Below are 22,935 nucleotides of genomic sequence, written 5' to 3' on the forward strand. Positions count from 1 at the left end.
AATTTTCAGTGACGTTTACAAGTTCTTATCTGATTGACATAGATTATTTTGGAAATGGAGCAGAGTATTTTCTATACTGTACATTTCTTAGAAATAAATCACTTTTTCTCAAACAAGAGTCAGTTTAATCTTTGTCAATTAAAAAAAAAAATCATACTAGTAAATAAATTTACTTTTCACTACTAGGCACATCACTAACAGTATATCTGGGGGTTTGGACTTACATTATCATTGCTGTGAAAATAATCCGTTAAAGAAACTGAAAGGCCAAAAGTAATGAAATGCAAACAGACAAAACAAGAGGGCCAATGCAAGACAATGCATTAATCTATTGGAGCACCTCACGCCATCGCCTTCAATTAGTGCTTATCCTCTTGACGAACACCCTCCACAGATTGTATGCTGCTTTGTTTGACCCTTCTTATGTCTGCAGGAGATGTGCTGTGACGTCAAGAGGATGCAGCATGGCTCCTCAGGCTTCCTTCAAGGGCTATTTGTAAGCAAACAAGTACATTATTTGGTTCAAACCTAATGAGGACAAACTTAGAAGAAGTAAAAATTCAAATCAGGCATGCCATTAAGATGCTTAGTAAGAAAGGTTGTATTATGAAAGTGGGGGAAACGAGACAATATACAGTATTACTGTATACAAACAGCTTAAGTTAATTGTAAACATTATGGAGTAAACGTTGTCCCTTTTGTCTCAAAAAATATGTTTGTATTTGATAAAGGTATTAGAATGATTTCGGTGAAACAAAATCAAACTAAAGAGAAATATTTAACCTGAATATTTTTCAGGAGCTAATATTTTCGGTACATCTTCTCCAACAACTTTGAAAATACTCATTGATGGATGTCTGCAATTGAGTCTCTGTGGAGTATTGTGTTTTGAGTCTTTTGAAATGGTCATTCCTTCCATAATATGAATCTCTTGAAAACAAACAAAAAAACAGTGACTTCAGTTATCCCATCTCCCATATTTTATCTGTTGAGATGAAGTTTTATTCCATTCAAATCTCCATTTTAATGGCTGGTCCTTTTATGAGTGGAATACTTAGTAGTGTCCCTTCAACAAGTAACGATGGGTAACAAGTGTGTCTCATCTTTGCATTGCCAGGGCTGGATGGAGAAATTAGGCCTATTTGGTCTGTTTTACATTTTACAGATCATGCTTTATCTAATTTGTTTAGTTTATTATGTATGCACGTCACATATAGAAACATGCGCAATATGAAGCACGTTCCCATACATTCAACCAATCAAATTATTATCAGGGTTGAGTTTAAGCCAATCATATCGGGGAGGAGGCGGGACTTAGATGCAATCTAAGTCATGCTTGGAGAAACCCTGCTAGTCAATCACAGAGTAGTCAGACAAAGACCCTAACGTAGCTTTACCTCTGCTTATCTACGAGGTTGTTTCTTTTGTGACACTCAAACAGTAAAGTAAGATATTTGACCAAAGCATTCACGTATATCTGGCTGACACCGTCGGACACGTTTAGTCGTGGTTCTCTGTTTTAACGTGACTTAAACCGTCGCCAGCTCTCGAGGCACCAGCTAAGCTGCTAAAGCACGAGCCCTCCGTTAAGCCGTAATGTCTTACGCTGTGCAGGCTGTGTGGTGCGGCGGTGTAACAGTCACCCCGGTTGCCTTGTGTCTTGTGTCTGTTCAACATATTAAAAACAAAACAAGTCAAAATAGCTTTTTCCCAAATGTACACGGTGACCTTCATAAGTTAACCGAGTTTACTGTTGTTGGTTATTTATCCTCTCATTGTGTACACGAGTATCACACTGCTTCACCTTTCACTCGGTAACCCTAGTATTGGCATGTAAACATGGCGGTAAAGAGGGACAAACACCTCGTCATTTTTCCTCTTTTTCGGCTGATGTTGGAGTTTAAAATGTTTATTTTTATTTTAGATACTTTAGAACAACTGTTTTGGTTTTCAAAACTAGCTTTCCTGTCTAACCCAGGTTGTGTTTATTCTCTCAAAGCTCTGCACACTCTCCGGAGCCATGGCAGTGTTGCTACAGCGCCCCCTGGTGGCGGCGGCGGCCTGTTTGCTCTTGTACCACATGGCCGGTGTCCTGGCCGTCCCGGACCCGAGGCAGAGAGAGGCCCTCATACAGCTGGAGGCCTCCATGCAGACAGGAGGGCAGGTGGTGCTGACTGATGCTGAGAAGGGGCTGGACGCGCTCCTGTGTAAAATGAAGCAGCAGGAGATGGCGAAAGCAGACTTTCCTCCCGCCATGCACTTCTTCAAGGCCAGGGACCTTATCAGGACCAGTCCCATCTTCAACCTGCTCCAGAAGATGCCTAAAGGTATGTTCAGTCAGACACCTCAAAGCTTTTTTTATAGCATATTAAAACACATCTTGCACTTCTGTCAATGCATGTAAGATGTGGGTTGCCATGGGTATCTTATTGAATTACCTCTGAAAGCATTAAGCCTAAATTCTAGCTAAATAAAAGGACACAGATGAGACTTATGACCTGGTTATGATGTCAATCACTAAAAACATTAGGGAAAAAAGAAAATGGTCTGTTATCAGTATCAAATTGCTGCAGATTTGGTGGCTTTTCTCATCAATCAAAAATCTTTTTCAAAAGAGTATTCCTCCTCCAAATGAACTGGCAGTACATTGTATCTTGTTAAGAGTTGAAACAATTAGTCAATTAGTGGATAAATGGATTGACGGAAATATAGTGGCTATTATGATAATTGATTAATTCCAAGAGCCATAGCTATTGGTTCTCAGTTGTTAATACTATCTGACTTCCTTCATAGTAAACTGAATATTTTGGGGTTTTGGACAGTCAGACAAAACAAGATATTTGAAGATGTGACCCAGGACTCAAGGATGGACATTTTTTGCATTATTTCATGACATTCTATTGGCGAAACAATGAATTAGTTAATGAAGAAAATTATGAAATAACTTTTTAAAGTTACTAGCAAAGATTTTTTTCACTGGAGAAGGATGTGTTGAGGACAGGTTTATTTACGATTTCTCAATAAACCCAGAATCAGACTTGCATTTATAATCCAGGTTCTTAATAGTTTTGTAATTCACTGTTTCAGGTGGAGCTCTCCATGTCCATGACTTGTCCATGGTAGACGTGGAGTGGCTGGTGAAGAACGTGACCTATCGTCCCCACTGCTACATGTGCTTCACTGACAAACAGTCCATCAGATTCGTCTTCTCGTCCCGATGGCCCAAAGCTCTACCACATTGCTCTCCCTGGACCCTGCTGGAAAACCTCAGGGCCAAGATGATCAATACCACGGATCTCGACAACAGGTGAGTTTTTTTTTCTGGATGAGCTTCAAATATTTAATTTGAAATAATATCACATATTTATAAACAAGCCACAGAAAACAGCATATTTTATATAATGACATCTCTGAGTCTTCCTTAACTTTTTTTTCTGTGTTGCGTGAAGTTATGAATTTATTGCACTATGAAATGTAGCAGTGTGCACTTTTCCACTGTGTGTGCCAATGAGCCTTAAATGCAACCTCTAATTTTCATTGTCTTAACACAACGGTATGTAATTAGAGATATCGGGGCTTGTTTACTCCATTCTGAGGAAGTCATTTATGGCTACTGAAGCCTGCATATCATTGATCACATCATCATTACACTCTGATATGACTGTCAGTTACTTTAAAACCCTCGTGGAAAATAAGGAGTATCTAACAAGAAATAAGCCCATTAACACATGACTCCAGGCAGACTTTAGTGGTATATTAATCTCTGTTTGGAAAACCTATGTTAGTATGGATGGTAGCTTTAAATTGCAGCTAAGTTTATCATGATACAGTTTTTATTTAAAGGTCCCATACAATTATTGAATTACTTTCTTAATGAGATGTATTTCCTTTTTGGAACAAGATGCTAGAATGGGCTATCAAAGACAGGAATCTCCAAATATTCAGTAAACAGATAGGCTATTAATCATGAGCAAAACATTTTATTATTATTACTTATTGGTTGTGCATTTTGGTTAAACCCTCAAGAGCAGCTAGAGGTCACCACAGCAGATGCACTATGCAATGTGTTTCCCAGGTAGTTTAAGGTCTTCCACATAGAAATGTTAGGATATAAATGTCATCAACGGTGGTAAATGGACCCCAAAATCATCTGATGATCTGATCACAACCATGTCTTCATGTTTACAGCATCATGGGCAACATGACGCTCTTCACTGATCAGGATCCGGAAATGGTGTACCCCAGTCAGGATGTAGTGTGGGATAAGTTTGAACAGGCCTTCCTTGCATTGTGGGGCCTGGTCACTTATGCTCCTGTGTTCAGAGACTATTACTACCAAGGTCTCAGCGAGTTCTACGTGGACAACATCATGTACCTGGAACTGCGAGCTTTACTCCCAGAGGTACACTACAGTCATGCCCAATGCATTCACTTGTCCGCTATTCTATCATTGTTAGTAAGTGCTTTGTTGTTTTGTTACTCAGATATACGAGTTGGACGGCAGCACTCACGACACAGCCTGGACTCTAAAGACCTACCGGGAGGTCACCAGACAGTTCACAGCAGACCACCCAGACTTCTTTGGAGCAAGGATCATCTTCACAATCAATAGGTGTTTACCCCAACATTGGATGCTGCTTATTAGTATGAATGGCTTACTGCTCACTATCAGACCTACGAGGATGCTGATATAACCATTGATCACACACTGTGCTGTATCAGGGGAGTTAATGCATCAGTGATGGCCGGAGTTGTGGAGGAGGCTATGAAGCTGCAGAGAGACTTCCCAGATATCATGGCTGGTTTTGACCTGGTGAGCATGACGTATTGTCGGATGTTAGGTTTCAGTTAACCGTTTTGATTCTGTGAAAGCAAGCATTACTCAAACATGTCTAATGTAAAAGCATGACTTCTCTATTCGTTGAAAAAAAAAAAAAAAAAAAAAAAAAAGGTTTATTTTTTTGTCTTCGTGTACAGGTGGGCCGCGAGGACAAAGGGAGACCCCTGTGGTACTTCAGAGAGGCCTTGTCACTGCCAGCAGAGAGAGGGGTGACGCTTCCTTTCTTTTTCCACGCTGGAGAGACCGGTGAGCTCATAAGCATTCAGTTTGACCAACTACAGTATTACACAGCATATACTGCACCATGTGGCTCAGAGGTTAATCCGTACATGAGGTCTAGGGTTAATCAACTTTATCCAGATACATGCGTGTAAGCCTGCTGAAGTACCACTTGGAAGAAAAAAAAGCAATTTCCAGGTGTGGGAAAGTTTGGGAAAAGTCATGGTCATTAGCTTCACAAATACCTGATAATAAAGTATGCATATATGTGGTTCAGTTGTGACTTCTAGCTTCTGCATTGATTTCTTCTACTTTATATATATATATATATATATATATATATATATATATATATATATATATATATATGTGTATATATATATATATATGCCTGTAAATGGGCTAGACAGTTTTTTTTTTTTTTCTTCTACCTTTTAACATTTTTTTTTTTTTCTTTTCAATTAATCCTCAACACACCACAACCTATGCTACTCTTTGTATTACTTTGTCTTAATCTGTTGCATGTTATCAAACAAAATGATCTTCACTCACAACCTTATCAGAGCTGAATATTTGTTGACTGTAGTGTCATACATTTGATGTTTTCTTGATTTGGGTGAAGAACTTAATATTTTGGGTCCAAGAGTGGAATTCAGGGAGAGGAAATATAACTCTTTTAAGATCACATTTTGCGTCATAAAAACATCCCAAAATAGCATGCAATTTAATTTCTCTTTACTAAATATAGACCTCGAGGGCACAGATGTGGACCAGAACTTGTTGGATGCTCTTTTGTTCAACACTTCCCGCATTGGCCATGGATTTGCTCTGCTACGCCACCCAGTGGCCAAGGATCTATCCAGAAAGAGAGGGGTGGCTCTGGAAGTGTGCCCTATCTCCAACCAGGTACACTATCATCTTGTGAACCATACTGTACACTAAAAATACGTACTTTTCCTAGCTTCTATAGTTTAATAAATGAATATGAACCAACAAGGCCGTAACTTAATTTATCGTGCCTCTTTAAACAAATATCTCCTTTCCCATCCTCGTTCAGGTGCTGAAGCTAGTAAGTGATATGCGAAACCACCCAGCAGCGGCACTGATGTCAGAAAACCACCCACTGGTCATTAGTTCTGATGACCCGGCCATGTTCGGTTCCTCTGGACTCTCTTATGACTTCTATGAAGCGTTTGTGGGCTTTGGTGGGATGAGATCCGATTTAGGCTCCCTCAAAGAGCTGGCTACAAACTCTATTAGGTAAGGTTAAGCTGAGGAGACAAGAGAGGTGATTTACAAATGACAGTTGAACTGTGCGTGAGTACTCCAATGCCTCAGCACACCCTTCACTGACATCTCTCTGTCTGTCTTTCAGGTATAGTTCTTTGACTTCAGAGCAAAAGGAGAAAGCCCTGGTGTTTTGGCAAAGAAGATGGGATAAGTATGTCTCCGAAAATGCTTTTTAGAAAAATACAACGTTTTTTTTTTTGTCTGTCGGACCATTTTCAAGTGCCTTCATGCTTATTCGAGAAAGCTTTTAGCAAAGAATATTGAATGGTAATGCGAAATGTAACAGTGCTCCACAGATAAGCAGATTTGTGGTTCGTCACAAACGGGAAATGAATGCTCACTGAGTGTCCTAGAACAGAGCCTTTCTTAATGTTATTAGTAACACCTGTGCTTTTCCTTCTACATCAAGTCATATCTGCTGTGAAAAAGGCCATTTCCACGTTGCCACAATGTGGAGTTTGGCTGTATACTGTAAATAAACTGGCCAGTGTGTAACAGGCCTGAGCTACATCACATAAAGTATGAAATAGCTTCAATCAAAGGCATCTTGTTATGTCTATGGGGGATTTTAATGTATTTGCACTTTAAGATTCAGGTTTGCAAATGTTTGTAACGGATTGCTAACTTGTTGAGGTGCTAAATGTTGGTAGGTTTCTTTTTCAAGTGTGTTTGTGGTTTGCTTGTGCTTTATAAGAGTGTAATGCGTAGCTTGTTAAAATGGTTGTTAAATCCTGTGCGCTTTGAAACACTTCTTGAAAGACAGTGTCATTTTTACTTAATTTTACTGTATTTTTACATGAATGTAATTAATTTGATATTTAGCTGTTGTGGACATATAAAAGGGCATAGCTGACCATTTGCTCATGAAGGCACATTTGATATAATCGCTGACTAAAAACTCACTAAGCAAAAAAACAATATTATGTCTGTTTAAGGGTATATTATTTTAAATGAAGAACTGTCTGCATCATCCAGACATATTCAAATGTGAAAAACTACTGAAATAAAAAATTGACATCATTAAAAACAACTGTTGATTTACGGTTTGCGTAGTTTATTTCATGTTCTTCTGATGCATCACCAGTCATCGATCATCTGCTGCAGGTGTTGAATTTGGAGAAGAAGCTGTCGTCAATGCTTCCTCTTTCAATGTCCGGTTTCCTTAAAAATGACACAGAGTGTTTAGAAACAGAGTGAGACACTATTTTTGGATGTGCTTGAATATACGGTCTATGTATAACTGAGTAAATAATGCCACTAACTGTTGTTTGTGTATTTCTGCCAGCTTGACATTGGTGTTGTCCAGTTGTCGTCTCAGCTGCTTGTTCAGTTTTGCCTGCTGCCTCTCTATTAACAGAGCTGTCCGACCCGAGACCAAACGGACACGATCATGTTGTTCCTCCTCTTGCTTTTTCTCTAGTTCTGCCCTCTGCGGATGCACAGATAACCCAGACACATAGGAAGAGTGAACAGTTGTTTGAATGATCAACAAAGAGCATGTGTTTTGAGTATCATTTGTTCCGCTTTTACCTTTTTCTCCTCTATCTGATATTTCTGGAACTGGATGAGCTGCTGCAGGCTCTCCGGAGGGACTCTCCTATCACTGCTGGGACAAAGACCAGGCACTCCCAGCATGCCCAGGGTGGGTTCAGCACCTATGCCTGTTAGCTCACCTCGCAGCTGGTTCAAAGTACCCTTCTCTTCAATCTTTGCCCATCCAGAGATAGCAAAAAGGTTAGAATGAAAGTGTAGTTACTGCACCTTCACTTCCATTTCAGTGTCTAAAATTAGCCAAAGTATCTCCAACTTTTTTTAAATATAAAAACTGAAAAAAAGACCACAGCACGCAACATATAAACAAAAAAAAAAAACAAGCATGGTGTCATTACTATCATCAAAAACTGGTACAACCGAAGACTACCAAATGGTTTTCTTTAGATTGAAATTCCTTTGTATGATCTTGTATGCCTATCAAGGTACATGCAATTCAAACAAATGCATTTCAGTGTGTTTCCAAGCGTTAAGCCTCCCATGTTGCTTTAGGGATTTGTTAATAGAAGATGTATCAATGTCAGTGTTTTCATAGCAAGTTTAACCACCTCCACCTGACAGTCTGAGCGGTTACCAGAGTGACTCACCTTGGCCAGATTGTACTCCTTAGTGGCAATAGTTGCTGCTTTTTTCCTCTCCATCTCAATGCTCTGAAGCTGCAGAGCTTTGTTGTCCATGTCTACTCTGCTTTGGTCACAGTGCTGCTCTGAAGAACAGCAAAGATGACGAGGTGAGGTTATGTTTTGCGTGTGTGACTGTGAACTGAGTGTATGTGTCCTGGATGGGATCAGACAAACCTACCCTCCAGCTTTCGTTGGTGCCTCTCTGCTGCTCGCTCACTTTGCTGCTGAATGAGCCACTCTCTGAGCTGCTCCTTCTGTCTCTGCTGTCTGCTCTCACGGTCGGGGTCTTCGCCCACCAGGCCAGGGAGCATCATCTGTGCATCACCTAGGTCTGTTCCTCTACTGCGGTCTGGTTCTTTTAGGTCAAACTCCCGCTGGCACCGAGGCTGCTGATACGGATGTCGGTAGTCGGCAGTGGCCTTTTCCATCGCACGCTTCTCCTTTACTTCTCTGCTATGGAGGAGGCAGGCTACTTTGCTGTTATGGAGCATCCCAGCATCTGTATGGAGTACACGTTCAAGGATTCCAGGATAACTTATTGTCATTATGCAAACACCGGGTCGCACAAGGAAATGCAGTTGTAGCCTGTTTGCTACACAAGAGAAAATGTGACAGGAGGAACGTCAAAAGAAGCAAAAAAAACAATTCTTTATCCAGATACAGTACCAGTTAAAAGTTTGGACACACCTTCTCATTCAACTACTTTGAAGAATCTAAAATATAAAACATATTCTGGTCTGTTGAGCATTTGTTTGTTTACCACATAATTCCATATGTGTTCCTTCATAGCTTGGATGTCTTCAATATTAATCTACAATGTAGACAAAAATAAAGAAAAACCATTGAATGAGAAGGTGTGTCCAAACTTTTGACTGGTACTGTATTATGTCCAACATTTTCACATTTATAAATTCGAAATCAGGGAATTTGTCCAAATGTCAAACACACATCACAATATACTTCATTAGTAATTGTGAGTGTTAATTGATTGACTGTCTAAAAGTATCATAATAAAAAAACATACTGGCAATAATGTGTGGATGTTAATGATCAGTTTAATCAATGAGTGATACTGACAAAAGTTATTTACCTGTTATAAATTGTCCCACCAAAACACATGATATTAATTGACACAATCATTGAAGTCAGGTAACAATAACATAACTAAGTAACAACATTCATCAAACTTACCTTGAGCGCTTAGTTCGTCTTTAGCTGCCTGTTTTTGTCTCTCTTTTTCTTTCATCTGTGTGTTTAAGGCTTCCTTGTCAACCTATTAAACAGACCCAATCATGAACAAAGTAGCATGACGCGTTAGCATCATGTATGTGGTTAGCATCCACCTGCTACAGACACACACACCTAGCTAGCTTAGCGTTAGCTTACCCCGATGGTCCTCACTTTGTCATTGAAAACCCTTTCTTGTCTTCCAGTCTCTCTGTCGCGACACCTCTGCAGATGTATGGGGTCTGAGAGTAAATCAACGTTAAACATTTCGACTGGAATATAGTTTGTTGCGGTGTTAAACTTGAAAAGTATCTCCTGTAAGACACAACAGGCGTAGCTTCTTTTTTAAACACACTGGTTGCTAAGAAACCAGAGTTCGTGATCATTCGTATGAAGTCGGTTTTTTCCGGTGTAACTGAAAAACACTTTATATTGTGGTCTAATCAGATCCAATGATGATATATATATATATATATATATATATATATATTTTTTTTACATGAATACCTATACATTTTGATTATAACATTTTTGAAAAGCATCTCTTAAGTTTGGTTATCAAAGATTTGCAACCTCAAACATATAATTGGCATTTCCGATGTGCAACTTGTTATTTATTGGCAGACATCGATGTACAGTACTGGTCAAAAGTTTGGACACACCTTCTCATTCAATGTTTTTTCTTTCTTTATTATTATTATTTTTTCTACATTGTAGATTAATATTGAAGACATCCAAAATATGAAGGAACGCATATGGAATTATGTGGTAAACAAACAAATGCTCAACAAACCAGAATATGTTTTATATTTTAGATTCTTCAGAGTAGTTGAATGAGAAGGTGTGTCCAAACTTTTGACCAGTACTGTATATGTGATAAGTTGAAATTAGTCAATATTATCCACCATGCTTGTGTGCTGGTTAGGATCTACAATCAAGACTGTTCTAACTAAATTGGTATGTGGTAGGTGATTTTGATGAAACCCTGATCTTTCATGTAACTTCACAGTCAAGTGGAGGTACATGAAAAATTGCCAATTTTATTGACAGTGCATCTTTGTGACACCTGACCTTTTTTTTAATATAGAGAGCTATCATCATACCACATTTCTATTTAATATAAATTTAATTTATTTTCTATTTTAATAAAACCACTCTGAAGATGGTGTAAATACAAAGTTTTCATTGGCACCACAGGTAGCATTTTTAAAAGTAAGTTACTTTTACTTAAGGTAACATGGTGTGTTTGCACAGAAAAACAACAAAAGTGGTGCATCAAAGCAACATTATAAAAATTGCACAGAAACATGAACAATAAGTAACCATAGATAGATAACCATACATTACATGTTACATTCTAACAAAATAAGTAATAATAACTGTTTCATTGCTTTTATACGTTGGCAATATAAAAAAATAAAATCAAACAAAGAGATAAGATAAATAAAATGTAACTCCATCATACCCTTTGGATTTCAAAAAGTTTCTCCTCTTACAATGTTAAAACAAGATACTCTAAGCTCCACTAGTCATGTTACCAGTTATCATTTTTTAAAATAATTTTCTATAACTTATAAGATAAGAAGAATAAGAAATAAATACATAAAAATAAAGGTTGAATGAGATAAAAACACCATTCCAACTTCGATACCTTTATTTATATCTATCTATATCAGGCAAGACTGCCTACATACTAAAACACTTTATGTTACTATTTAAACCCTCTGTGGTCTAAGACAAGCAGAGGATGCGGGACAATCTCTGAGTGAGGTAGCACCAGTAAAGCAAAATATTACCTTGATACTTTGATTATTTTTCAGTAAGTATAGTGTGCCATAAAAATGTCACAATATAGTATGCCATAAAAATGTCATGAAAATGTCAGTTTAGTATGTAATTTAAAAATCATAAAAAAGTCAAACTATAGTATGTCGTAAAATGTAATAAAAAGAATTGAATGTTATCAAAAAAGTCCATAGAAATGAAAAGAAAGTATAAAATAATATAATATATCAAAATATAGTATGGCAAAAAAACTCATAGTATAGCATGCCATTAAAATGTCACAAAGTATATTATAAAAAAATAGATAAAAAGTCAAGTAAAGTAAGTCATCAAAATTACATAAACAATTACAGTATAGTAAGCCACAAAAATGCAGGAGTATAGTATGTTATAAAAAAGTCAAAGTGATGTTAGAATGTCCAGAAAATTTCATACAAAATGATAAGTGAATCATGGCATAAAAAGCCATAGCAAAGATATGCCATAAAAATGTTGTGGAAAAAGTCACAGTATGTTATCTCAAAAAAATGTCTTCGCGTATTAATTCATCTTATCTTTCTAAGTTCCTATAAGTTATAATATAATATGCCATTAAAAAAGTAATAGTATAGTATGACATGCAAATGTCATAAAATGTCACAGTATAGTATGTTATAAAAAAGCCACAAAAATATCCAGTATTGTATGTTAAGAAAAAGTAATATAATATGTCCAGAAAAATAATAATCATTAATATAGTTTATCAAAGTCAGTGTACTATGTCATAAAAAAACAACTTTATTGTTCGCCAAATATTTGTCATGTAGTATGACATTATCTATACCAGATAATATAGGTCGGCTTTGACTCAGAGCTAGAGCTGATCCAATTGGATGATGGGCGGTTCGATGTACTCGGCCGGCTCCTCCAGTCGATGTCCTTGGGCAAGACTATTCAAACGGCGTGTGAATGGGTGTGTACGTGATAGTCTTGTGAGGCATAGTACCCCCTGCCATCAGTGTATGAATGTGTGTGAATTTGTTGAAAATTACATGTAAGAGTAAAACTTTTTGAGTTGTCAGAAGACAAGAAAGTACAATACAGCAGAAACATTTTTATTATGCGTAGTGAATAGGGAAATGTTGAAAAAAGCCACAAAAGTCATAGTATAGTATATCATGAAGATGTCATTAAAACAGTCATCTTATTGTATGTAAAAAAAAAAAAAAAATGACATATGAAGTCATAGTATGTCACAATGAAAAAAAAAAGGCATGGTATAGTAAGTCGAGAAAAGTGTTTTGAAAAATGTATTCTACAAGTCATAGTACAGTATGCCCTAAAAATGTCATAAAATAATAAAGTCATAAAGTAATACATGTCTTGTAATAAAAAGTCAAAACCTTGTATCCTTGTGGAAAAGTCCTTTTTATAGTATGTCAAGAAAAGTCACAAAATCTAATAGTATAGTATGCTTTTAAAATGTTATTAAAAAAGTGTCATAAAAAACTCATAGTATAGTATGTATATTAAATGTTACGAAAGTGACTGTCAAAAAAAGTCACCATTAAGTCAGTGTTGCATGTCATTAAATATGTCATAGTACAGTACAATGAAAAATATGTCATAAAAAGTCATGGTGTATCATAAAATGTCATGGGAAAAGTCATAGTATTGTATATAAAAAATGTAATTAAAATTGACATGAGTATTGTATGTCATAAAATGTCATAAAAAAAAAATCATAGTGTAGTTTGTCAAAAAATATAATAGCATAGAAGGTCAGAAAAAAACATGTCATTTTTTTTTTTTAAAGGTGTATGTTTTACATATGTATGTTTTAAATTGGCATGAAAAAAGTATAATAGTAAAAAAATGTCATAAAAATTGTAAGTATATAATAAAAAGTAATTGTATAGTATGTCAAAACATTTTCAAGAAAAAAACTAAAGTACGGTATGTTGTAAAAATTTCGGGAACAAAAGTGAAAGTATGGTATGTGGGAAAATTTCATGAGAAGAGTTACGGTATCTTATGTAAAAAAGAAACATGATATAATGTATCGCAAAGTAAAGGTTCAAAGTAACTGTATAACATGTCAAAAATGTAGCAAATTCATCATATAGAATGTCTAAATGAAAAACCTTTGTATAGAATAGTTGTAAGATTACTAAGAAAATCATATACATTATATTTTCAAACCTGATATTCACCAAATATCAACAAAATAGTGCATAAAAATGCTTCCAGATGTTGCCTTTGTAATAATTGGCCAATTGTTATAGAACTAAAAACCATAGTTACATTTCTTCATAGCAATGATGCATCTTTCTAATACCATTTATTGTTTTCTGACCACGTCTGCCATGGAGGGAGGCTACAGCCCAAAATGGATTTAAAAAGCAAAACAAACAAGGATTAAACTCTGATCTCTTGCTTTGCTCTATGTTGTAATAAGAACAAAACCAATAACATTACCATAAGCCTGTATGCTTGAATAGAATATAATAGGTGTCCTGAAGTGGAGTAATTGTAGGGAGGAAAAAAGGATTAACGTGCATCTCGAAGTTGCGTAATGATAGGCATGTCCTTTAAAAGTAGCCTGAGGTAAGATGCTAGTAGTCCATGTGGTCCCAGTAATGTGCTTTTCCACACAGTATTTGTAATATAGACCTACTGGGAAGCAGCTTGCACTTTATCCGATCACAACAGTAGGAGCAACAGACATACTAATTTAATCGGTAGTAATAAATTTGGATCTTGAAACATGAAAGGAATATAACTATATCTATTTTTAATCTTGTACTTTGAAAGCCAATGGCATCTGAACACCACTGGTCCAATAAGACATTTGTAACACCACTTCAGTTTGGTATTGTCAAACCAAAAATAACGTGCTGTCTTAACGTCCATTCATAAGACGTTGAGGAAATAACCAAAGTTCAGTTTTTAGCCAAAAATCATTTCATGTAAAGAAAAGCTTTAAATTATTACAGGAGTCAAAGCGGTAATCACATTCCACTGACTTTCTTTTACATTTAACACATACAGGGGATATTATCCAATGACCTATGAGCAGAGAAGTGCACTTCTTGTTGGCAAAACACACACTTTTAAAAGGGCTTGATTATGTTTTGGATTTCCCATCTTTGGCCAGTGCATTCCTGTATTAGGAGATTGCCGTTTTTAATCTCCAGACATCTTTTTGTCTCCCTGTTCTTCATTTCTTTGCCCTAGAAAAGACAGGTGTCAGGTGGCTAATTTTGAAGGGTTATACACACTGGTTTTTAATAACTATTTCACTGAGATACATCTTCCTCATCCTTGAATTTTTATATACTTTGCTTTATATTTTGATAATAGTTGAACTTGTATTACCTGAATGAAGTCCCAATAAATCCCCATTCCTTTCTGCATAGCCTCTTTGCAGTTGTAAAGGCCAGGCTCTGTATTTTTTTCCCCAACGTCAGTTATACAGCGGTTGTCATTGTACTTATGGGACTTGAGGCCGCCGATATAAAGCTCACCGTTTGAGCGGTAATAGGTTATCTGAAAAATATTTATTAAAAATTAAGCAGCAGGCAGATTGGGTGTTCAAATAAGACAACAGCTGCAAACAGACACTATTGCCACTTTTATCTTTAGAGAGACTTTATTGATCATTGATTTTGACAAGCCTTTTAAGCTGCTTTACTTACTTGAGGTCCATAGTAGTAGCAGTGGTAGGCGATGGGTGTGTGGCCTGGTACTGGGCCTTGGTCTAAGCACATATCAGCATCTAGATTCTTCACCTATAAATAAGGAAGTTCATTATTTTGTCAAACCCAGCGAAAAATGTATCGAACACTATTGCTCGTGGGAGTGAATCATTAAAAAATAAATTAATGTGGCTTTGACACATCCTGCACACCCCTGTACTGCCTCTACTACACAAACAAAGCATGAGATTAAACTTAACTTACTCCTCCATAAGCAACAATGTTGTCCCAGGGATCCAACTTGGGATACACATTTTCCAGGTACCATTTGAAAGGTTTACATTTCAACCTTTCCCTGAGTTTTTTCCTCTCTGAGGTATCTCCGATGTCAATTCCATGATTCTGCACAGAATATGGAGTGAGAGGTTTGTGATATTGTAACTGAAGAAAATCAAATGTACTCATAACTAATAATATATGGACTCTTGGATGTTCATCTGGCATCCTTTGTGTAGAAGCATGCAGTTTGCCAAAAAGGGGCATCATCATTTTCATTCTACCTCGAATGGCAAGTTCCAAGCCAAGTTGACGTTGTGTTTGTATTCATCCATCCAGATTTCTGCCACCCTCAGGGCGTTTCTCTTCATGGATGGGCCCAGGTCAGGCATGTAGGGCTTGTGGGCCCTCTCGATGTGGGCGATCTTGGAGCATGGAACTACTTCAATACTGCCTCCACAGGTCCACACCTGTATGAGCAAAGAAAAAGCTCATGCAAAATAACTGAATCATTGATCATTCAACAGTGATAACTGTGTAAATGCAAAGCATGGAGTAAAACAAAAGTCAAGAGTAAATAAGAGCTACTTAAAAGTTTAAAAACTGTGGACAAGTAAGCAAAGCAAAGTGGATGCTAGCTGAAGCGTTATTCTTACCATACAGACATGAAAGTGGCATCAGTCTTCTAATCTAACTGTCAGCAAGAAAGTGTTTGAGCATGGAGTAAAACAAAAGTCAAGAGTAAATAAGAGCTACTTAAAAGTTTAAAAACTGTGGACAAGTAAGCAAAGCAAAGTGGATGCTAGCTGAAGCGTTATTCTTACCATACAGACATGAAAGTGGCATCAGTCTTCTAATCTAACTGTCAGCAAGAAAGTGTTTGACATTCAGTGTGTACTCTCTCACAGCAATTCGTCAAAGTATTGGTTTCGTGCTCAGGGACACGAATTGCAGGTTTTTTTTCATGTCGCTCGACACAACATTCTTTTCGTGGCGACTTAGGTTTAGGCAACAATACCACTTTGTTACGTTAAGGAAAAACATCATGGTTGGGCTTAGGTTTAGGCAAGAAATCCATGAACGGTTATGTTCAGGCAAGAAATCCACAAACAGTTAGGTTAAGGCAACAACAAGGTGTCGAACACCGGTCTCCTGGTTGACAGTCTTGGTTGATGTTGTTCCTCTCCGATAATTTAAAAAAAAATCTGGGATCAATTTAGCTCCACAACATCGGTGGCCTGGAGTCCATCTAAAGCTGTAAGATTTGTTAGATGTGCATGTTAGATAGGTGATTTTTACTTACACGAATTCCCAGCTCGACATTTTCTCCACCGTACACTTTCATGCCTTCATCGAGGACTCCAATTTCTCCTAGAAACTTCCTGTCGGCAACTAGGATCCCCATGACGGATGGACTTCTGAGGTGAAAGAAGGGAACTGTCATAACTGTATAATATTCATCAATATAACCATAAGTCAAGCTTTTAGATAATCAAGAATGCCTCATCCAAGATACAGTTAATAAGGTGTTATATTTGTTTGTCACATAGCGTAAATTGGAACAAGACTGACTGATTTCACGTGAACTTACTTTCCAGGCAATGATCCATCTTTGAGGTTGTAATAGTCCTCTGTAAACCCCTCATACATGCACCATAAAGCCCAGTCGAAGGCGTGTGCTGCTGGAAGGTATTCATTAACCTTGAGGTCATCGAAGTTGACTCTGTCAAACACGGGGGACGTCACCACCGTTCGATCACCTTTGATCTGTGTCAGCAGGGGTTCAGCCCTGCATGAGGGGAATGGAAGAGAGGACGTCCCCACATCACTGCAACTATCGGACATTTACTGAGCAACTAGTTAAACTGCTGGTTCAAGATTTATTTGTCTCTTTCCTCAAAAGGACCGTAACAAAGGACTGTGAGGGGACGTTTGTTGTAAAGAGCCAGCCACTCCTTTAGTTTTTATTTTTAATCGTTGGATCTCCAGTGAACGTTTCTCCTTTCCAACAAAGTGAACATTGGTGCAGCACTTGAAAGGTGGAGAGAGTTTAAGACTGGAAAATATTCAAAACTGATGCAGAGGTCAAGCGGTTTATGTTTTTGCTCAATCACATTTGCAAAAATCTGCTCGTCATACTATTACACTACTAATGAGTCTGTGACTACTACCATGTCTGAGCAGCACACCCTTGGGTAAGCCCTGATTGCCACAGTGGGGCTGCTCTGCGGTTGGTAATTACACCAAAACAGTGAGCTAAGATGTGAGGCAAGCCAACTTTGGCATCACCTCACCAGAGTCTGTTTGTACCTGTCTAGATATAATGAACATTGTGATGTTGTCAGTACTGGTGAAAAGCTTGAGAATTAATTTTTTTAAGCACAGATGCAACTAATGTATAATGTTCAAGACTTTTTTTTTTACACATAAATCGTATTATAAAAGGAATTGTTTTTTGCCACATTCTTACCACATCTCATGGACTTCAATGTGGGCGTCCAGGATGGCCACCACGTCAGCAGTAGCAGCCCTCCAGCCAGAAACCCTGGCATATGCAAGTCCTTGCTGCTCATTGTGCCTCACTCTTATAATATGGAGACTCGGGTTCTGCTTCTTGATCATAGTCACGTATGCGTCAAGGTCCCCCTTTAAGTCGTCTGAATTGAGAGGAGAATATGGGCATATGTTATGCAGTTCCTAGCAAGTTCAGACAAGGCAGAGTTAACAGTTTGTTATCATAGACATGCCTCACATGCTCACAAACTTCAGTAAGCAATTAAAAAAAAAAATGTTAACGTTTATGTCGGACATTATGTCTGACTTTAAGTTGTGGTTATTGATGTTGTAATGGTTTCAGATGTTGTATTGTACTCCTTGTCTCCAAGCAAGTTAGGATGGATAAAAAAAAAAAAAAAAAAGAGAAAAACCATTCAATATATTGCAATCGAGTGCCACACATCCAAAGCCTTGAATTGACTAAATGCAGGGCCATTGTGTTACATCCTATAGGGGTTTATGTGCACCTGAAGGGATGGTTCAACATTTTTTTATTCCTTTTGTATATTTTTATCTTGTATATTGTTATTATCATTATTGTTGTTATTCGCTGCTGCTGGCTAGCTGAGAGCTACCAAACTGAATTTTGTTGAATCACTACAATGACAAAACAAACCATCTTATCTTATCTTGATTTTTTTATTTTATTTGGTTTCCTGCCAAGAGCTAGATAAGAAAGTCTATACAACAATGTTGTCCCTCTGGTAAATATAGGGCTAGCACCAGCTCCTAATTAGCTTAGCTTTGCTCTGTCCAAAGGTCACAAAGTCCACCTGTAGCAGAAACTCTAAAGCCAACTAATTAACTAACACATATCTTGTTCGCCGCTTTTAGACTTTTTTTCTTTTAGGTTATTGCACACATTAATACATTTGTGGTTTTACCGGGGCTTATGTGCTAGAGCTTTAACAATTACAGCTATTTTTGTAACTCATTTTTACTTTAATCCTTCCTGTAAATGGCTTGTCTTCCTTTACATTTTGAGCATCCAATGCAGGTAGCATTCTGTTGCTATGGTCTTTCCAATATGGTAATTACCCTCAATGCTGGAGAGGGACACAAAAGTTCTGCACTCCAGCTTTAATTGGTGAGCTTGACGTGCTAGAGGACAGACATTTCTGAAGCTTTGTCCAGTCCTTATGCTTAGATAAGCTAAACAGCTGCTGACTGTAATTTCACATTTTACAGTGCAGATACAACAGTGTTATCAATCTTCTCATCTAAATCTCAGTAAGAAAGCAAATGAGCCATTTCCCAAACAAAAAAAAAGCTTAAAAGCTGAAAATCCATTTGACAAACCGCAGTCTGCAGCATTTACAAGACTGCTGAAAGAAAAGTAGATATATTAAAAACCTAAATTACAATCTCAAAGTCACACCTTGAACACAAACACCACCATAGATTAGAAGACTTCATGTGGCAATCTGAGCACCAGTAGCATGTTTTATCAGCAAATCCTTTCTTCCAAGCAATGTTTGTAGACTATAAACAGTCAATTAACTTTTGTTGTCAAACGTGTTTGCACAGTCATTTTCAGCCAACCAACCAACCATTGGAGCTATTGTCATCCACCAATATGATTTCCTTCAGCAGGTCTTTAGAGGTGCGGTCGATGATGCTGCGCATAGCTCTCTTGATGATGGACAGGGCCTCATTCAGGTAGATCAACACCACTCCAAGGTTTGGCAGGTCCTTTGGGTAACTCTTTTTAAGACACCTATTCACAAACAAAAAACACCATCCGTCCATCAGCAAACAACAATGAATCTAAAGCTTTTGTGTGTGAAGTGGCAGGTTTGGCATCATAGGAAATGACAGTGATAAGTTGTAGCCCACCTTTTATCCCTGGTATCTGGGAGAGCTCGATCTAGAGGAAGGCGATCACTGAGGAAGACGTTGTAGCCGTACTTCAAATACAAACCTTCTGCCTCTCTTTGTTCGTCCTCAGACAGATTTCCCCCCCACTCCTTAAACAGGGCAGAATCTGGGAACAGTTTATTGGACTTTGTTTTCTCGGGGGCCTTCTGTTGGTCTTGAACCTTTGCTTCAGGTTGCTCTTCGACCCCTGCAGCTTTTCTCTGTCTGCCTCGGTCCTCTTCAAGCATTTTCTGCACGGTGTCCTGCTTTTTCTCAAAAGCTTTGAGTACATCGACTTGATAAAAGGATGACAGGGAGAGCAGAATGAGCTAGAGGCATGATCCCCTTTGTAGAAAATAGTAGACTATAGATTTACATCTATACATCAGCACATTAAAAGAGACTAGATAAAGACATCAGGGGGGGAAAAAACAACATAAAACACAATAATTTAAAGAATGGAGTGTTGTTTCATTTATCAACCCATAAATAGTGCACTTCTGTTTAAATTTGAACAAATGTATCATTAATAATCAGCAAACTGCAAGAAAAGAAAAGTCCCATTAGAAGCAATTTCACATTAGAATAAACACCCCAGGGGAGCATTTTTATGTGTCCTAGGCCTACTACATTCAATATTATTTGCATGTGTAATAATTTTGTCTACAAAACATGCACATGATAAAGGCTAAGCATAAAATACTTTTGTTGTGGAGTGACCTGACATTTAATCCTCCCCATTCAAACTGAACCAAACTTTCTTCTCCATTTCCCATCTTCATTTGAAGTGAACAGGTGATATTCAACCCAATAAAAAAACAAAATAGAAATTGGAAATAACTGTGAGAGATTAACCGTTGCTTCAACTCACAGAGCTTGCTGATGCTTGTCTCCAGGTCTGAAAAACGTCTGATAATTTGCGGTAGGTCCACCTCTTTGTCAGTCCCCGCTGAGCGCTCATAGAGCATCTTAAGAAACGTGCCCGCGAGCCCTAACCCCCCCAAAATGAGGAGGACCCCCCTTAACCCCGCGCGTTTCATACCGAAAACACACCGACCGATCCCCCCGGTGAGAGCATAAAAAAAACCCTCCGAAGATAACCGCGCACAGTGAGCTTAGATGACTCGACTGACGGGCTTCATCAGAAGGCTGGGATGATGAACAAGACCATGCATGATACTGCTTTACGGCCCGGGTGATAACTTCTGTCGTTTAAAGGCGTGAGACCACGCATGGGCGTGACATGTCCTTCCTCCTTTTTGCTGTTTGTCTGCGTTAGGCGCAGGTGTTCCTAATTACAGCGCTGACGTCGTAAAGTCACCTGTTTGAAAAAAAAAAAAAACGGTCATACAGAACAAATATTGGGAGGAAACTGTGAGAACAAAAGGTAGACTTTTATCTCCAGTTATGAATAGTTTGTTGGGAGCCATTCTTCTTCGTGTGTTATGGTCTTCCAGTCCCGAATTTAAAGTCAAAACTCTCACATCATTTTGTTGTACGAAATTTAGTCTACCTGTAATTGCTATCAAAATCTTTATTTCTCTATTTCTTCAGTACGTTTTGTTTTTTTTAAATCTACTTCTGCATACTAAAATATTAAGCTTATTTCATTTCTGTTAAACTGTGTAATACAATGGAGATAATATTCTCTATTCTTAAACCTACTACACTTTGAAATTCCTCAGAATACCTTCAGCTGGACTTAATTTAAACTTTCAATGGGTTATAAGACTTTGCACTATTAAAATATAGGTCAGCTTTTTGAATTATTACAGTTTACATTTAATGTTGTTCTCAGACCTTTTCTGTGTTTATTATGGGTGTGTATTGCACTTCTTAGTGGGGGACATCAGTCTTCATACATCATTTCTGTTCTAAATTCTGCATTCTGGTTACTTAGGAAGGCATTGTATCCATAAATCTGAAACAGACCCTCCGCCTCCTTCTGTTCCTCTTCTGACAGGTCATCGCCCCACTGGGCGAACAGGATGGAGTTTGGATATAACTTTGGCATCACAATCTTCTCTTTAACTTGATCCACATTTGGTAAAGCGTCATTGATGAAGTTCTTTCGACCAGATACTTCTATCAGCTTTGCTTTGGTTTGGGTTTGGGTTTGGATTGGATTGGATTGGATTGGATTGGATTGGATTGGATTGGATTTGGTTTTGATTGTGTTCATAAAAAGAAAGAAATTATTAACATTGTCAGTAAAACGGGACGACAGTAGAAGTATAAATGTGTTTGGCAACTTAGCAGGAGGAACTGGAAAGCGTAGTTTTGTTGAAACCACAGTTCAGTTCCGAGGTCCGAGTACCGCTCAAACACGGATCCATCTGTAATGCCGACTTAACTATAAAAACAAAGATAATGGATGACAATAAATTCTCATTGTACTGCTGTGCCAACCCGGATTCCGGATTAAGGGTAATGAGGGGGTTTGTCTGTGACAGGGCATGAGGACATGAATTAACACCCCAGTGAGCATTCTTCCGTCTAAAAGACGTCTAAAAATGGTTCAAAAGTGAAAGTTTAATCAACGTCTCTTTGTAGACGTCTATTAGACGTTCACGTTTAGACCACATTTAGACGTGATTTGATATAGTGCATTTGTAATCCTCTACGTGGTGCTAATAATGTTATATTATCATTTTAGAGGCTTACTGTGAAACCACATCCACGTTTCTCAGTTGAAAGCCAATATTACAAATCACGTCTAAATGTGGTCTATAGACGTCTACAAATACACGTTGAATAAACTTTCACTTTTAAACGTCTTTTGAAATAACTTTGCAAAGGTGCACCATCATTTTCTCACAAGCCAATCAGAGCAAACTGTGCTTTTTTGCAGGAGGGGTACACACAGAAACACCCTCTAAAACAGCAGAACCTAGATGGCAAAGATGTAGGCTGTGCTTTATTAAAATTTTAAGGGGATTTACTTGCAGTTAACTAAAGTTACAGCATGGATGGACTTTCTCTGCAATCTCTTTCAGCCGCACACCTCGCTCGCTTGCTTGTACAGGAGTTGGAA

At 37.8% G+C, this 22,935-nt stretch overlaps 3 protein-coding genes across 4 annotated transcripts; 1 reads left to right on the forward strand and 2 right to left on the reverse strand.

Moving 5' to 3' along the window:
- Positions 1–1,339: 1,339 nt before the first annotated feature.
- Positions 1,340–7,374, forward strand: ada2a (adenosine deaminase 2a). Of its 2 annotated transcripts, none has more exons than XM_054619975.1 (10): positions 1,340–1,445; positions 2,000–2,327; positions 3,088–3,307; positions 4,189–4,402; positions 4,485–4,612; positions 4,723–4,813; positions 4,978–5,086; positions 5,808–5,965; positions 6,117–6,319; positions 6,435–7,374. In XM_054619975.1, the coding sequence occupies exons 2-10, from the start codon at positions 2,021–2,023 to the stop codon at positions 6,523–6,525; spliced, it is 1,521 nt and encodes a 506-aa protein (XP_054475950.1). In that variant the 5' UTR covers positions 1,340–1,445; positions 2,000–2,020; the 3' UTR covers positions 6,526–7,374. The 2 variants fall into 2 exon arrangements, with proteins under 2 accessions (XP_054475950.1, XP_054475951.1); XM_054619976.1 differs by lacking the exon at positions 1,340–1,445 and adding an exon at positions 1,575–1,833.
- A 23-nt stretch (positions 7,375–7,397) lies between these two features.
- Positions 7,398–10,063, reverse strand: ribc2 (RIB43A domain with coiled-coils 2). The gene is made up of 7 exons (XM_054619977.1): positions 9,910–10,063; positions 9,715–9,796; positions 8,702–9,022; positions 8,488–8,606; positions 7,880–8,056; positions 7,612–7,778; positions 7,398–7,510 (listed from the first exon to the last, which is right to left on the reverse strand). Exons 1-7 carry the CDS (start codon positions 10,015–10,017, stop codon positions 7,441–7,443), a joined length of 1,044 nt encoding a protein of 347 aa, XP_054475952.1. The 5' UTR covers positions 10,018–10,063; the 3' UTR covers positions 7,398–7,440.
- Positions 10,064–13,771: 3,708 nt separating this feature from the next.
- Positions 13,772–21,145, reverse strand: LOC129108233 (probable polypeptide N-acetylgalactosaminyltransferase 8). Its single transcript, XM_054619950.1, has 11 exons — positions 20,773–21,145; positions 19,881–20,196; positions 19,595–19,761; positions 17,959–18,145; positions 17,080–17,277; positions 16,792–16,906; positions 15,773–15,958; positions 15,477–15,614; positions 15,213–15,305; positions 14,893–15,063; positions 13,772–14,747 (listed from the first exon to the last, which is right to left on the reverse strand). Exons 1-11 carry the CDS (start codon positions 20,939–20,941, stop codon positions 14,628–14,630), a joined length of 1,860 nt encoding a protein of 619 aa, XP_054475925.1. The 5' UTR covers positions 20,942–21,145; the 3' UTR covers positions 13,772–14,627.
- Between the last annotated feature and the right edge of the window lie 1,790 nt (positions 21,146–22,935).

The sequence above is a fragment of the Anoplopoma fimbria genome, chromosome 19 (genome assembly GCF_027596085.1).
Source record: "Anoplopoma fimbria isolate UVic2021 breed Golden Eagle Sablefish chromosome 19, Afim_UVic_2022, whole genome shotgun sequence".
Classification (NCBI taxonomy): Eukaryota; Metazoa; Chordata; class Actinopteri; order Perciformes; family Anoplopomatidae; genus Anoplopoma; species Anoplopoma fimbria.

Coding starts and splice junctions, on each gene's coding strand:
- LOC129108233 (XM_054619950.1), bottom strand. CDS start 20,941: ATGAAACGCGCGGGGTTAAGGGGGGTCCTCCTCATTTTGGGGGGGTTA. Junction 17,278..17,958: donor ATTGAAGTCCATGAGATGTG/GTAAGAATGTGG, acceptor CCCCTCATGCAG/GGCTGAACCCCTGCTGACAC. Junction 15,064..15,212: donor GCTACTACTATGGACCTCAA/GTAAGTAAAGCA, acceptor AATATTTTTCAG/ATAACCTATTACCGCTCAAA.
- ada2a (XM_054619975.1), top strand. CDS start 2,021: ATGGCAGTGTTGCTACAGCGCCCCCTGGTGGCGGCGGCGGCCTGTTTG. Junction 4,613..4,722: donor ATCATCTTCACAATCAATAG/GTGTTTACCCCA, acceptor GTGCTGTATCAG/GGGAGTTAATGCATCAGTGA. Junction 5,966..6,116: donor TGTGCCCTATCTCCAACCAG/GTACACTATCAT, acceptor ATCCTCGTTCAG/GTGCTGAAGCTAGTAAGTGA.
- ribc2 (XM_054619977.1), bottom strand. CDS start 10,017: ATGTTTAACGTTGATTTACTCTCAGACCCCATACATCTGCAGAGGTGT. Junction 8,607..8,701: donor GCACCAACGAAAGCTGGAGG/GTAGGTTTGTCT, acceptor GCTGTTCTTCAG/AGCAGCACTGTGACCAAAGC. Junction 7,779..7,879: donor ATCAGATAGAGGAGAAAAAG/GTAAAAGCGGAA, acceptor GTGCATCCGCAG/AGGGCAGAACTAGAGAAAAA.